Source organism: Folsomia candida, unplaced genomic scaffold (assembly GCF_002217175.1).
Source record: "Folsomia candida strain VU population unplaced genomic scaffold, ASM221717v1 Fcan01_Sc007, whole genome shotgun sequence".
Taxonomy (NCBI): Eukaryota; Metazoa; Arthropoda; class Collembola; order Entomobryomorpha; family Isotomidae; genus Folsomia; species Folsomia candida.
Window position 1 is genome coordinate 5,855,494 of NW_019091199.1, and position 14,636 is coordinate 5,870,129.

The following is a 14,636-nucleotide window of genomic DNA, read 5'->3' on the forward strand; positions in this document are numbered from 1 at the left end:
TCTATTAGCGAACCTACATGCACGCCATCCACAATCATCCTCATCATCAACATATTTATGTATTTACGTATTTAATATAACTATCCAACGAGCATTTCTTCCTACATGCCGTACCAAAATTCTAGTATTTTAAAAATTATTACTTCCGCTTGACTACCGTCGAATCATGCCTTCTCGAAAACCTTCGGCGTCGGATACTGCAAGAGTCACGTTCAGAACTGAGCCATCCACTGGATCCATCAGCAGAAGATCTCTTCGACCCACTATCGCCCCACCTCCAAGAACGACCTACCAAACTCCATCAAGTTTAATACCCAGAACGCCACCAATTTCAATCCCATCCACGATCCCAGGAGTGCGGTCTCGAGTAGGATCGACTCGTCGATTTGAACTGAGTGACCTTTCCACTCGTAGGGCAGTAACACAGAGGGCAACCCTCGTAGGTAAAAAAAGTGGTCACAAGTATCCTGTCAATTATAACCACCCTGTGATTAAAATGTGTTTAATAATTTAACCCACAGCTGCACGGAGGGGGAGAGGAGCTACCGCAACTCCAACGATATCCACAACTGGAGAAGAAGGAATAAGATTCGAAAATCTTGACGCAGCCCGCAGAAGTTTTACTTTTGACTCTCCAAATCACAATGCAAACGATCGATCCAACGAATTCGAAGGGCCACAAAGAATTAGTCTGCTGTCCTACACGAACAGTCTTCTTCGACGACATCGCGACGAGTCTCCATCCATGCGAAGAATTAGTCCTGGAATGAGGGCGAGCCGGAGCCGCGGATGCATTTCCAATTCCAATTTAAGTCGGGGATCAGTCAGCAAAGTTTTGGAAGGAAAGGGGGATAAATATCTGCCAAAGATATTCCAAAGTTTCAACTGGGCCGAGTTACTCCCGATGCGGCGTGTCTGTAAAAAGTGGTTGGAGGTGATTTCCACAAACCCCGTCGTATCGGATCGCTTAGGAGTCATCGTGATTACGAGTAACAGCTGGGAAGATCAGCTTCAATTGTTCAATGAGTCTCCAGTTATTTGGACAAAGTTCAGAATTGAAGCCAATCTATTTATCGATTTGATGGATTCAATTCAGCTTCAATTTTGGATGAAGCATGGGTCCATGATGAAATCGTTGGAAATTAAAAACAAGTCTATGACGCTTACTGGATTGGTGGAAGTGTTGTCACGATGTCCAAACCTGTCACGATTCCTAGTTCGCTGGACACCGGAAATGTACCCGTTTAATGCAGAGTTAATCAAGAAGGTGTTATGCTTAGAAATTTAATGTTTTGCTCAAACTTATGATTTACGTTGTATGTTCTTCCGAATTGCTGCTTAGTATTACGGAATCAATTTTTACAATGGTACATTTGCAAATATGAGAGAGATCAGTGTGGAACGAAGCTGCTACCTTAATGACAACGCGCTGATGAGTCTTCTCAAATGGTGTGGTGGTACTTTGAAGTAATTAGTTATTCATAATTTTATAGTTGTCATATAAAAATTCCGTAAAGGAGTTAATATATTAAGCTTAACATTTAAATAACTTTGATGGATTTAGATCGGTTTTATTGACCTATCCTCCCGAAGAAGAGCAAGACCCACTCACACGATTAAAGCCCCGATGGACTATCCAGCCCTTGAAGAACTACATTGACCGATTTGGCTACACAGGAAATCTTCAATACTTGGACTTTTCGTGGAGTAACATTTCTCCTGCGGATATGCATACGCTCGCCGATATTGATAACTTGTCCATGTTGAAAGGAATTTCTTTAAATCATTGTAAAGTGGATGATAAATCCATCTCCTATTTCCTGGTGAGAAAGGGTGGACGACTAGAAAAGTTGGAAATTGAAGATACTCCACTTACCGATGTAATCTTTAGGACTTGTGAAATTAAGCAAGGTGATTAACTAGTCAGTAGTCACTAACTGCTAATGTTACCCATTATTTACCAATAATTAAACCTATGAATTGATTTTCAGTGTCAGTTCCACGACTCAAGTCCCTCAACATTTCTGGGCCTCAGGGAGACTACCAAAATATAAATTTTCTCCATCACCTCCAATTTTTGGAAGAATTTATTGCTCGAAATACTTCTTGGCTTGATTACAACAAACTCATGCCTGCCATCCAGTCGAGAGGGAAACATTGCAATTTGCGAGCTGTCGACATTTCCGGGACGATTAAGGTTGACGGAACCAAGCAAATCGATTGTAATATGAATCGTGTCTGGTTTACATACTTGGCAACTACTTTGTCAAAAGTGGTCCGATTGAACTTGAATCAATGGACACAGTTCGGCAAGAACGATAATTTTCGATTGATTTGTCAATTAATGCCACTTCTGGAAGAACTCCGCCTACGAGGATGGAAAGATGTGACTGATTCGGGCGTTACGGGACTTCCTGCGGAAAAGTTGCACAGTCAAAAGAATATTTCACTTGGGTCTAAAGAACAAAAGGAGAGGATTTATGTTGGCTCACTGACCCGTGAGCTGTTTAGTAATCAGTTATTACTAAATTACGTGACAGATTTGTCCCCACATTTTCGCATCAAACAGGTTTGACTTGCCTCGATCTGAGTGAAAGCAGTATCACGGACGCCTCGATTAAATATGGAATTAACTCCATCCCGTATTTGAGAAAATTTGCGTTCGATTATACGCAGGTAAATTAATTACATGTTAACATAGTACTTCAATACTAATTTTGATGCTTCCGTAGATCAGTGACTTTGGCGCCAGCTCATTAATCCACGATAATCGAACCATTGACAAAATTTCATTTACCGGCTGCAGCAAAATGGTTAATAAAAAACCAAAACTACAGCGCGACGATGGCCGAATTATTCACACCGGAAGCATTTAAATTGAAATGGAGATATATTTAACGGAATATGATTCCTCATGCTATTTAGAAGAAAATTGCTGCGTATAATAAATTTCAAATTGATGTATGTATGCCATATCACGGCAAAAAAGTATATGTATGTTGTAGACACCGATATTTCGATTTTATTTCACCATAATTCAGTGAATTAAATACTCTGTAGTTTGTAACTCTTGGTAAATTTATGGTACATATATATGTTTAAGTAATTTAGTTGATCAGTTCGTTTTGTTTACGGCAACGTCCCTTCGTCCTTCAGCACTTGCAGGGCAGCAAGGGCCCCTTGAAATGCGGCATTGTAGTCGGTGGCCACCTCATTTTTGATGTAGTCACCTCGGTCATCAACATAATCGTCGTTTGGCCCAGGTCCTCCGACAAGTGCGCCCCACAACGTTTGGTAATTTGGACCTGGATTGTTCATTCCATTATTGTAGTCGCAAGGACTTGGTCGGTTTGGGCATGAACTATAGTTTATAGTAAAGTTTAGGATTAGAAAATGATAGATCTGCGATTAATATGTTAAAATGTTTCACCTTGATCGATGATGCGGACTTTTGGGAGGATTTACTCCAAATCCGACGACAAAGCTGCGACCCCCATCGCCCAACGCGTAGTTGATTTGCTGCTTTGCAAACGCTCGATATACGTCTGGTTTTATTCCGACGTCGGCTGCTTGGAGGCAAATAAACGCCACGTTGCTGGAATGTCGGAGGGAACCCCATTCCGAAAGCCACACGAGACCTTTGGGTGTTCGACGCACGTCGTTAATAATGTAGTCACAAAATGCTTCCGCGGAGTCCTTGTACATTTGGTTGTTCGTTATGCGAGCCAGAAGAACCTGGGATAGTAATAAATACAGTATTGTTCAGCCCATATTTCGTCATTCAACAAACTGCTGTACTAAAATAGAAATTGCATGTACCTGGAGACCAGCTTTCTTATCATCCCAACTGAACTCCAGTGGACGTTCCCCTAAATTAAATTCCTGCCAATGTGTAGCGACATCATCCAAGTAACGTGTAACGTTGGTGGCCCGATAAAGCCACGCGGCTGCCCAACCAAGCTCATCACCATAGCCGGACCATGAACTAAATATATGATACATCTTCAGTGATAAGGGTTGAATAATTTCATTAATTTGTTAAAGCAATACTTGTAAAATCCTCCAGCAGGAATCGCGTCTGTGTAAGTTCCACGGAACTGGTTGGCAAAGTCGTACAAGGTGGTGGCATGATTTAAAAGCGTGGAAGCGTAGGTTGGATTTACATCCTTGAAAGCCAAGTATCCTGAAGCAAATGCAGCCGCAGCTTCTCCAGCCAGTTCGGAACCGGGTTGTTGTTGCGTAATTTTGTACGAGTTTCGTGCCCCCAAAGTCCAATCCTCTGGGCGACCCCAATAACCGTGATCTTGTCCTCCATCGCCCGTTTGTCCGTAAAACTAGAGTATTTAATAATTATTACACATCTAGTTTAGCTGGCTGGATATTGTGTCTGATATTATCGGCTTATATGTAATTACCACGAAATCTGAGGGATGTGCTTTAATAAAATAGTCCAGTGACCATTTCACAGCGTCCAACGCATTCTGCAACTCTCCAGCCGACTCGTAACCTTGTTTGTAATCGACAATTCCCCAATTAAGAACCGTGGTAAAGTAGGCGAATGGAAATCTAAATTAAATTAAAATTTTGTGTGAAATGAAATTTAACCTAAATTGCAGCTAAATTTTTTCATACCCAAATTTTACGTGATCTCCAGCTAAAAATTGACATTAAAAATACTGTAATTGGTACAAAATGTCAATTATGAAACAACTCACCATCAAAATATCCACCAACCAGATCGATGTCGCCGTCCTTGTCGTCCAAGAACGAGTCACCTCGATACATGATTCTGTTACTTTCAGGAAGCCTTCCAGATCGTTGAGCTTCATAAAATTCGATCGATAGACCAAGAACTTCCTCGTAATGATAATCACCGTCTGGAAGTGGGGGCCTCGTTGGACGGACGGTTGGAGGGGGTGGGTCAATGAAGTCTAAATCATGATTTAGTTAGACAATCAGAAGCATACATTAGTAGAACTATCAGATAATTGACATTTAGGTATGTCCACACCTGTATTTAAGTCTTCCCCATTATAAACTGCAAATTCTAATTGAGGCATGGCGCAACAATAGCGGACATAAAAATCGATACTCCATTCGCCAGGGCCGTGTTGATCCTGCGCCGCATTTCCAATGACCACGACATTTCCTGCTTGTTCTCGAATCTGAGAGCCTGGATTGTGAATCTGTTATTCCAGTCAAATTCATATCAATTTGATTCCTTCAATCCTTACAACAAGTAATAGATAATTACCATAAATCCATCGATGTCAAACTCAAAGGTGAACCTGGCTTCCCAGTTGATCACTGTTTGGCTCAGGTTAAGGTACAATTTCGCCTCGTAGTTACCAGAGTTATGTCGAACATACTCCAGTCGACCATTCGCCGAGACAAATTGTCCTCCGTGAAGAAGAACAAATATCAGGACAAATAAATAGTGCTGCATGGCTACTTTATTTCTTTTTGACAAGCTAAGCAAATAAAACGCTACCGAAGACTAACTTTTGGTCAACTTAGCCGAACCTTTTTATACCCGGTGAAGTGCAGATAAATACGTCAAAGTGACAAATTGGATCAAAATTTGATTGATTAAGGTGAACTACACCCATATCGACACCCTTTAACATGACTTCCATTTGCACACGAACCCTGATCTGTGTGTTGTTTATGTTTTCATGTTATTTTTCCCATTGCGGGTAGTATGATAAGCATACGTCGGATATTAATGAAAAATAACTTTTTCTATGTATTTACCTACGGTCCCCAAACTTTCTGAGAATGTTTATGGTCAATAGTAGGTCACGTAGGTCAAAGCATATTTTCTCATATTGGTCATATTTTCGGGTTTTGGGATATATTTATTAATATTCTCGGTCATATTTTGGGCTTTCATCATTCATTTTATGACTTTTGGCCAAATTTTAAGATGTTTTATACCAAATTGCCAGAAAATAACACAAATTCATTTTTTTTTCAAAATGATTAATTGTGAGAAATTTACAGGAATTTATACTCACTTTTGTCTTGTGCGATTTAATTCATTGTTAACGAATTAAATCATCCCATGCAGAACTTGTTTTTTTTATCAAAATAATCTCACACAAGCCAATACATAATTATAAAAATTAAGTCATTTTTGTGGTCATATTTTGGGAATTTTTAAGGTAATTCTGCATTCATATTTTGAGGTTTTAACGATCATTCATATCCGACGCACTTATCGTTGATAGGTGCGTTGTCAACATTTGGGGACGTGATATGTATTTAGGTATGGATGAGATTCGCATATCACATCACTCAAACAATGGTACTTTTCATATCTAAACAATTCAAATAACACAGATAATCAATGTCACTTGCATGCAGTTTATCAATTTCATGTGGCATTAGAGTTAAAAATAAATACTGGAGGTAGTGATTAAATACTCCAACATTTGTAGACTTGAAAAAGATTAACCAAACATTCTTGAAAATGGTTATATAACTACTGTACTCGTACGCAAAAATACTTATGAACGGTAGACCGATCGTGCTAATCTTCGAGATCATGTAAAAATTGCATATGAATAAATAACTGGTCAGGGTTTCTCAAGGCTATGGATTGACGACATTTTTGTTAAATGCATATGTATCTAGGATAGGGGAAAGTCCATGAGAAAGCTGGGTGCATCCAGTGGCCGCGGAAGCCGTGGGGACATGTGGGGATATTAACATTGTACATACGTAGGATAGGGAAGGGAGGAGTTTACATAACCTGGCCAAATGATGGGGACATTGAATAACCGTGGGGGCATTGTCGTTCTACGCTTTCTTGGCCACTGGGTGCATCAACGAGAAAACTTCAAAAACTTGAAGGAATCCTGGTCCTCGTTTTGAAAAAGTGTCGAAATGACGCCTAAAAATCAGAGGGGTAAATTTTTAAATTGGTAGGTCACTCTTTGTATAAAATGTATTCCAGAATTTAAATAATGCGATCAATTTATCGATAAATCGCATGCTGTCGACTGGGTTCATTGATGGTGGGGTGGAAGAGACGCAGGGTAAGTCGGGGGAGAGGGGAGTCGGAGCAAATTAATAATTCGAAGAATTACAACAAAATTACTACAAAACCCTTATCAGCAAGTAAATTATCATGGCTTAATTACAACCTTCTCTTATTTCGCAAGGAGCATTAGTTATTTATTCATAGAAAAATTCTTAGATAATTCATTTATTAATGGGTTAAACATTCGTCGCAGTGAATTTACGGACTTAGGATTAATTTAGGGCGAGGTCATTCCGCTTGATGGAAATTCGAGGAAGATTTAATATTAGTTGTTGTACTGTACCCATTATTTTAGATTCTTTGTTGGCTTCCGTCTAGCGTTAATTACTAACACCTCATTTCACGGCTATTACTTATTTTAATTTTGATGATTCCGTAGATCAGTGACTTTGGCGCTACGTCATTAAACAACGATGCGGTCGCCACACCCACTCAAAGTTGTCCAAAAAAACTAGAAAAGGAGAAAGTAGTACTTTCACTCATTCAAATCTACGCCAAAAATCCTTACTGATGCGGCGTGTGTGGTAGCAAGGGGTATTTTGGTAATTGGGTGGCGTTGGTAAATTTTGCATCTGTCGATTTAGTATTACCATAGCCAGCTAGCCTATGGCCAGGGAACAAATTTACGGTCGATGCCGGCCTCAATTCACTCAGCATGTCTCATCTTACGAGAAATTAAAACCCTCGACTGTAAATTTGTTCCCTGGCCTGCCTTAGACTAGCTGGTTATAGTAATACTGGAAGTATACAACATATTTGGTTTGAGACATAATAACAAATTATCACAATTTATGACGTTATAGAATACAAGTTAAATGAATGAACAGAAGAACATTACCGCGTGTAATGACTTTCAAATTGGTCTATGCATATTGCAAAAAAGTATATTATTACTAATAATTTGACTTTATTTCACCATAATTCATTGCACCACATACTTATTTAGCAGTGTACAACGATTGGTAAGTACATGATTTAGTAGGTCGTTTTGTTTACGGCAGGTTCCCTTCGTCCTTCAACACTTGAAGGGCAGCAAGGGCCCCTTGAAATGCGGCATTGTAGTCGGTGGCCACCTCATTTTTGATATAGTCACCTCGATCATCAACATAATCGTCGTTTGGTCCAGGTCCTCCGACAAGTGCGCCCCACAACGTCTGGTAATTGGGACCTGGATTGTTCATCCCATTGTTGTAGTCGCAAGGACTTGGTCGGTTTGGGCATGAACTATAGTTTATAGTAAAGTTCAGGATTAGAAAATTATAAATCTGCGATTAATATGTTAAAATGTTTCACCTGGATCGATGATGCGGACTTTTGGGAGGATTTACTCCAAATCCGACGACAAAGCTGCGACCCCCATCGCCCAACGCGTAATTGATTTGCTGCTTTGCAAACGCCCGATATGCGTCAGGCTTTATTCCCGCGTCGGCTGCTTGGAGGCAGATATACGCCACGTTGCTGGAATGTCGGAGGGAACCCCATTCCGAAAGCCACACGAGACCTTTGGGTGTTCGACGCACGTCGTTAATGACGTAGTCACAGAACGCTTCTGCGGCGTCCTTGTAAATTTGGTTGTTCGTGATGCGAGCTAGAAGAACCTGTGCAATTCAATAAATGCGGATTAATAAATGTTCTGCTATCACATTTTCGCCGTTCGCCAAATTCTGCATGTACCTGGAGACCAGCCTTTTTATCGTCCCAACTAAACTCCATTGGACGTGCCCCTAAATTAAATTCCTGCCAATGTGTAGCAACATCATCCAAGTAACGTGTAACGTTGGTGGCTCGATAAAGCCACGCTGCAGCCCAACCAAGCTCGTCACCATAACCGGACCATGAACTAAATATTTGAAACATTATCATTAAAAGTTGGACAATTTCATCAATTTATTAGCGCCATACTTGTAAAAGCTTCCAGCAGGAATCGCATCTGTGTAAGTTCCACGGAACTGATTGGCAAAGTCGTACAAGGTCGTGGCATGATTCAAAAGGGTGGCAGCGTAGGTTGGGTCTACATCCTTGAAAACCAAATATCCTGAAGCAAAAGAAGCCGAAGCTTCTCCAGCCAGTTCGGAACCGGGTTGTTGTTGTGTGATTTTGAAGGAGGGTCTCGCCCCCAAGGTCCAATCCTCCGGGCGACCCCAATAACCGTGATCTTGGTTCCCGTCTCCAGTTTGTCCGTAAAACTAGAGCATTTGTAATAATTATTAGCTTAGCTGGTTTGGTGGTTATTGATTGTGTTGGATATTTAAAACTGTAGGCTTCATTACTTCGAAATCTGTGGGATGTGCCTTAATGAAATAGTCCAGTGACCATTTCACAGCGTCCAACGCATTCTGCAACTCACCAGCAGACTCGTAACCTTGTTTGTAATCGACAATTCCCCAATTAAGAACCGTGGTGAAGTAGGCGAATGGAAATCTAAATTAAATTTAAAATTTTACGTGAACTGAAATTTAACCTAAATTACAGCTAAATTATTTCATACCCAAATTTTACGTGATCTCCAGCTAAAAATTTGACATTAAAAATACATTTATAACTGTAATTGGTAAAAAGTCAATTCACAAACAGCTCACCATCAAAATATCCCCCAACCAGATCGATATCGCCGTCCTTATCGTCCAAAAATGAGTCCCCTCGATACATGATTCTGTTACTTTCAGGAAGCCTTCCAGATCGTTGAGCCTCGTAAAACTCGAGGGAAAGACCAAGAACTTCCTCGTAGTGATAATCACCGTCGGGAAGTGGGGGCCTCGTTGGACGGACGGTTGGAGGGGGTGGGGCAATAAAATCTAAATCATAAGTTAATTAGACTGTTAGATGCATACAAATACATTAGTAGAACACTTAGATAATTGACATTTAGGTACACACCTGTATTTAGGTCTTCCCCATTATAAACTGCAAATTCCAATTGCGGCATCGCAGCTAAATAACGAACATAAAAATCGATACTCCATTCGCCTGGACCGTGTTGATCTTGCGCCGCATTTCCAATGACCACGACATTTCCTGATTGTTCTCTAATCTGAGAGCCTGGATTGTGAATCTGCAAGCCAAGTAAAAACCAGATTAATTGGATACCTTCAAAGCTACCTTAACAAATTAATAATTACAGTAAAACCATCGATGTCAAACTCAAAGGTAAACCTGGCTTCCCAATTGACCACTGTTTCACTCAAGTTAAGGTACAATTTCGCCTCGTAGTTGCCAGAGTTATGTCGAACATACTCTAGTCGACCGTTCGCCGAGACAAGTTGTCCTCCGCCAAGAAGAACAAATATCAGGACAAATAAATAGTGCTGCATGATTTATTTATTTTTGACAAGCTAGGTAAGCAAATAAAACGCTACCGAAGACTGACTTTTGGTCGACTTAGCGGAACCTTTTTATACCCGGCACCCGGTTAAGTAAGTGCAAATAAAAATGCTTCAACGTGACAAATTGGATCAAAATGTGATTGATTAAGGTGAAATACGTACACTCATCCATATCAAATAGTGTCACCCATTAATATGATTCCCATTTGCACACGTCCCTTGCTTGCACCGTGTGTTGTTTATGTTTACATCATTACATGTGATTTTGACCATTGCGAGCAATACGATAAGTGCGTTGTTAACATTTGGGGACGTGATTGCTTCAAGTAGTTAAGTAGCTTCATGTTGGTATTCATGAGATTCGCGTATCACGTTCAGACAATGGTACTTTTTATATCTACAGAATTCAAATAACACGGATAATCAACGTCACTTGTATAATGCAGGTTATCATTTTCATGTACTAATTTCATGTCGCAATTGTTTTTTAGTAGGTATGACGTTCGAGTTAAAAATAAATATCTACTGAGGTTGGTCAAGTATTCCAACGGTTGAAGACTTGAAAAAATTTAGAAATTTGGACTCATATGCAGAAATATTTATGAATGGTATAGGGCTCATGTAAAAAATTGCAGAAAAATGACTTAATTTCAAGTCTATCGGTTGACTACGTTTTGGTAAATACATCCAGAATGGGGAAAAGCCTAAGAGAAAGCTGCTGCTGCATCAACGAGAAAACGTCAAAAACTGAAGATTCTCGATTTTGAAAAATGTTTCGAAACGCAGGTTTAAATCCTGGTACCCTCTTTCTGGGTATTGAGGACAAGACAAGGACAAGTTTTTAAAATTATCATTTAAAAACCGTTTCATAATGGCTTATTTCACTGCAGCATGAAAGGAGCATGGCATCCCCGTGCTCCTTTCATGAAATCATCCACTTGTTTGCATTATGTAGCAGAATTTAAATAATCAATCGCATGCTTTCTGCGGGTGCATTGACGATGAAAGAGGTGAAGGGTGAGTCGGAGGTAAAAACAATTAAAGATTGCGAGAATTAGGACAAAATCGACATTATCAGCAAATAAATTGGCATGACTTATTACACCCTTCATTTCGTAAACAACTTTTGTTTATTCATAGAAAAATTTTTAGTGCACAATTCATTTCTTGTTATTGCACATTCGTCAGGGTGAATTTACGTACTTAGGTTTAGTTTAGGGCCAAGTCATTCCGCTTGATGGAAATTCGAGGAAGATTTAATATTAGTTGTTGTACTGTACCCATTATTTTAGATTCTTTGTTGGCTTCCGTCTATTTACATATTTCAGAAATATGTATTAACATTTCAAAATGGTACCAATTTTCATGTTTTTACCTTCTTTACCCCACGACCATATTGCAGAGGATGGTGGTGGACTTGGCAAGTCTACAAATTTAATTAAATTTAATTATTTAAATCGTAGATTGATACAGTTCGAAATTCGTATCGTACTATTGTCCTGAGGTTCCGGTGGTACTGCTGGCCCTACAGGTTTACTTGGTTGTGGGGCGTATGAAGAATTGGGGGCTGCTAGAAAAATATGTGTGCACGATTGACCCATGAAAAACTTATTCTAATTGTATTCAATTAATTACCGAAAGTTTGTGGCTGATTGTGTTCAAAATTAGTCGTACATTTTGGTTTCTGAAAGGTAACACACTTGCAGCAATAGCAGCATAAAAATATGGCAAGCATTATGACCAAGTTTGGTACGATGATGATCACGATTAAAATTGCAATTGCGGCGCCCACTCTATTTATTTATTAATTGAGCGAAATGCACTACACCTTTAGTGCATAATTACAAGTGGTGAAAGTCTGTTTAGTGCCTTACGTAATGCCGGTTAAGTCTTCAAACAGTCCACCGACATCGATATTATTAACGACGTCGTTAATGATTTCATTTTGCTTGTCCTTCTTGTGTAACTCACTTTCGATTAGGTCAATTATTTCTTTCTTTTCTCTACATGAAAGTCCGGCAGTTATTTCCGTCAGGTAAACCCCAAGAAGAAGAATCCCCACGAAATATTTCCTCATGAAAACTTGTCGCATTTTAGCATCAATTATAAATACTTCGCAAAATTCGAGTTTTGTTATTGATAAAATATAAAGCACATTTAGGATTAGTTGGCTTGGGGAGTAGAGGAACATGATTCGGATAAGCGTCCGAGATAACCATTCGGCCATTTACAAGATTTTATAAATAAACTGATCTATCATTAAAAATATAAGATAATTCAATCGTTGTTGTAACTGGGAATTCATTTTCCACCTCTCTGATAAGGATCCGTTTGTGAGTCAGACTTCGAGAGTTGTCATTTGGGAAATATTTTTTTAATTTCTACAAAATTTTGAGACTTTTGTAAAGAATCATCCGAAAATTATATTTATGCAGATAACTAATAATTACGATTTATTTTTAACATAAACAATGATAAACTATGAAATACACTTAATTGGCTTATTTGTAAAGAATTCAAAAATTCCTGACACTTCTATTACAATGCAATTTGGGTTCCTAAGACACCAAAAGTAAAGCAATCGTGGTGCTAATGGTAAAGCGTCCAACCACGATTAACCTTATAAAAACTAATTAATTTTGACCTGGATACCATTTAAAAACGGAATTAAAAATGTTTTCTATTGCATTTGGGGGCGGATTTACTGGGGGCAGAATACCATTGAGACCGACTTGTGGGGCGGTGATAAAATCAGTTGGGGACTGAATTAATGCAAACCGATTTTGAATATTCTACTGATGTAGTTATGATTTATTAGGGACCTGGAACTGATTCGACAACAAAAATTAGAACATAATACATTTTTAACATGAAATTGCAACTGAACCAAATGAACACACGATATTAATTTTGATAAAAAGATCGGATTTGATTTTGATAGTACTACAAAAATAAACTAAACGAATAAATCGTCATCATTCATGTCATCAATTTGATGACACTGATTTTGGGATGCATTTTATATTTTAAACAAGTTATTAGCTATAATTTTGTCCTTCAGTGTTCTGTGACTTGTTCCGATCGGTGGTGACACGATTGCGAATATATTAGCTAAAGAGAACGTTGTGATAATTTTAAAAAAATATGAACTGTATCATATTTACAACATGATACAGGTCAGAGGTCAACGCCGACCAATTTATTAGCGGCGCCCATGTTGGATAATTTTTCGGGGGCGCGGCGTGACCTCTGATGCACTTCCTCCGAGTTCCTCCCCCACTACAACTACAACTCTAAACTCTAAAAAAATTAGTTCAGGCTTGAAGAAAAACCAACGACAAATAAGGAGGAAAGAATGGAACTGAGAAAATTTTCTCGGTCATTTTATTTTTATTTTTTCCTACACCTTATTGATGTAGCCCGGTCTCAACGGAATTCTGTAACCATACACCTTATTGGTGGAATCCGTCGCCAACGAGAAAAAGTTGGCCTACACCTTATTGGTGTAGTCCGTCGCTAAGGCGAAAAATTTGGCCTACACCTTATTGGTGTAGTCCGTTGCCAAGAGATCGAAATCGCCCTCCACCTTATTGGTGGAATCCGTTTTTAAAAGGTTAACTGACATCGTTTCTATGGGCGGTGCCCCATACGGTTGCGACAAATGAATTATTTTGAAAAAAAATTTTCATTTTTAAGGTACCACAAGAGAGTTGGCAAGGAATTATGCCACCCACTTTGATTGTAATTTTCTCAGAAATTATAGTAGGGACAAATTTGGTTCAAATACAAATTTTGTAAAAAATATACTGCTCTAAATTTTGGCAAATGTCATCTTTTGCTGTTACTTATACTTCCGTATTTATAGCCAAAATAGTCGAATATGATGAATTTTTTTTAAAACTTCCTAGCGTCAAAACCATACGGAGCACAAATGTGGGACTCCCACATTGTGCGAAATAGTTTTACATGGGGAGCATAATGGGTCTCATTTCCATATTGTCTTCCATGCTTTTCCAAATAGCATTTCTATACTTGCCCCTCCCTATTATTTTATATTTCTGAGGGCAAAAATGGTTCACATCTCATTACCTGACTCAAATGAGCCCACCAACCGATTATGCACCCTGCAGAAATATATAGTGACTCCAAATAACAACCATTATGACCTCAAAGTCCACCCCCTCCATCTCGGGGAGCTCTTAAAAATACCCCAATGCCCTTGTTGCTATACGGAGCCGTACTTCATGTCTTGACTCATTTTCTCTAAA

General features: G+C 39.1%; 3 protein-coding genes across 3 annotated transcripts; 1 reads left to right on the forward strand and 2 right to left on the reverse strand.

Annotated features, from left to right (window-relative positions):
* The first annotated feature begins 64 nt into the window (after positions 1-64).
* On the forward strand, positions 65-2,902 carry LOC110852691. Its single transcript, XM_022100801.2, has 7 exons — positions 65-443; positions 522-1,267; positions 1,343-1,467; positions 1,565-1,911; positions 1,992-2,498; positions 2,570-2,676; positions 2,733-2,902. Exons 1-7 carry the CDS (start codon positions 167-169, stop codon positions 2,874-2,876), a joined length of 2,253 nt encoding a protein of 750 aa, XP_021956493.2. The 5' UTR covers positions 65-166; the 3' UTR covers positions 2,877-2,902.
* Positions 2,903-2,995: 93 nt separating this feature from the next.
* Positions 2,996-5,493, reverse strand: LOC110852749 (endoglucanase E-4). The gene is made up of 9 exons (XM_022100856.2): positions 5,255-5,493; positions 5,012-5,186; positions 4,716-4,931; positions 4,633-4,654; positions 4,416-4,566; positions 4,051-4,334; positions 3,820-3,985; positions 3,431-3,735; positions 2,996-3,361 (listed from the first exon to the last, which is right to left on the reverse strand). Exons 1-9 carry the CDS (start codon positions 5,444-5,446, stop codon positions 3,130-3,132), a joined length of 1,743 nt encoding a protein of 580 aa, XP_021956548.1. The 5' UTR covers positions 5,447-5,493; the 3' UTR covers positions 2,996-3,129.
* Positions 5,494-7,928: 2,435 nt separating this feature from the next.
* LOC110852751 (endoglucanase A) lies at positions 7,929-10,420 on the reverse strand. The gene is made up of 9 exons (XM_022100857.2): positions 10,165-10,420; positions 9,923-10,097; positions 9,625-9,840; positions 9,534-9,555; positions 9,316-9,466; positions 8,948-9,231; positions 8,720-8,885; positions 8,339-8,643; positions 7,929-8,269 (listed from the first exon to the last, which is right to left on the reverse strand). The coding sequence occupies exons 1-9, from the start codon at positions 10,354-10,356 to the stop codon at positions 8,038-8,040; spliced, it is 1,743 nt and encodes a 580-aa protein (XP_021956549.1). The 5' UTR covers positions 10,357-10,420; the 3' UTR covers positions 7,929-8,037.
* Positions 10,421-14,636: the final 4,216 nt, after the last annotated feature.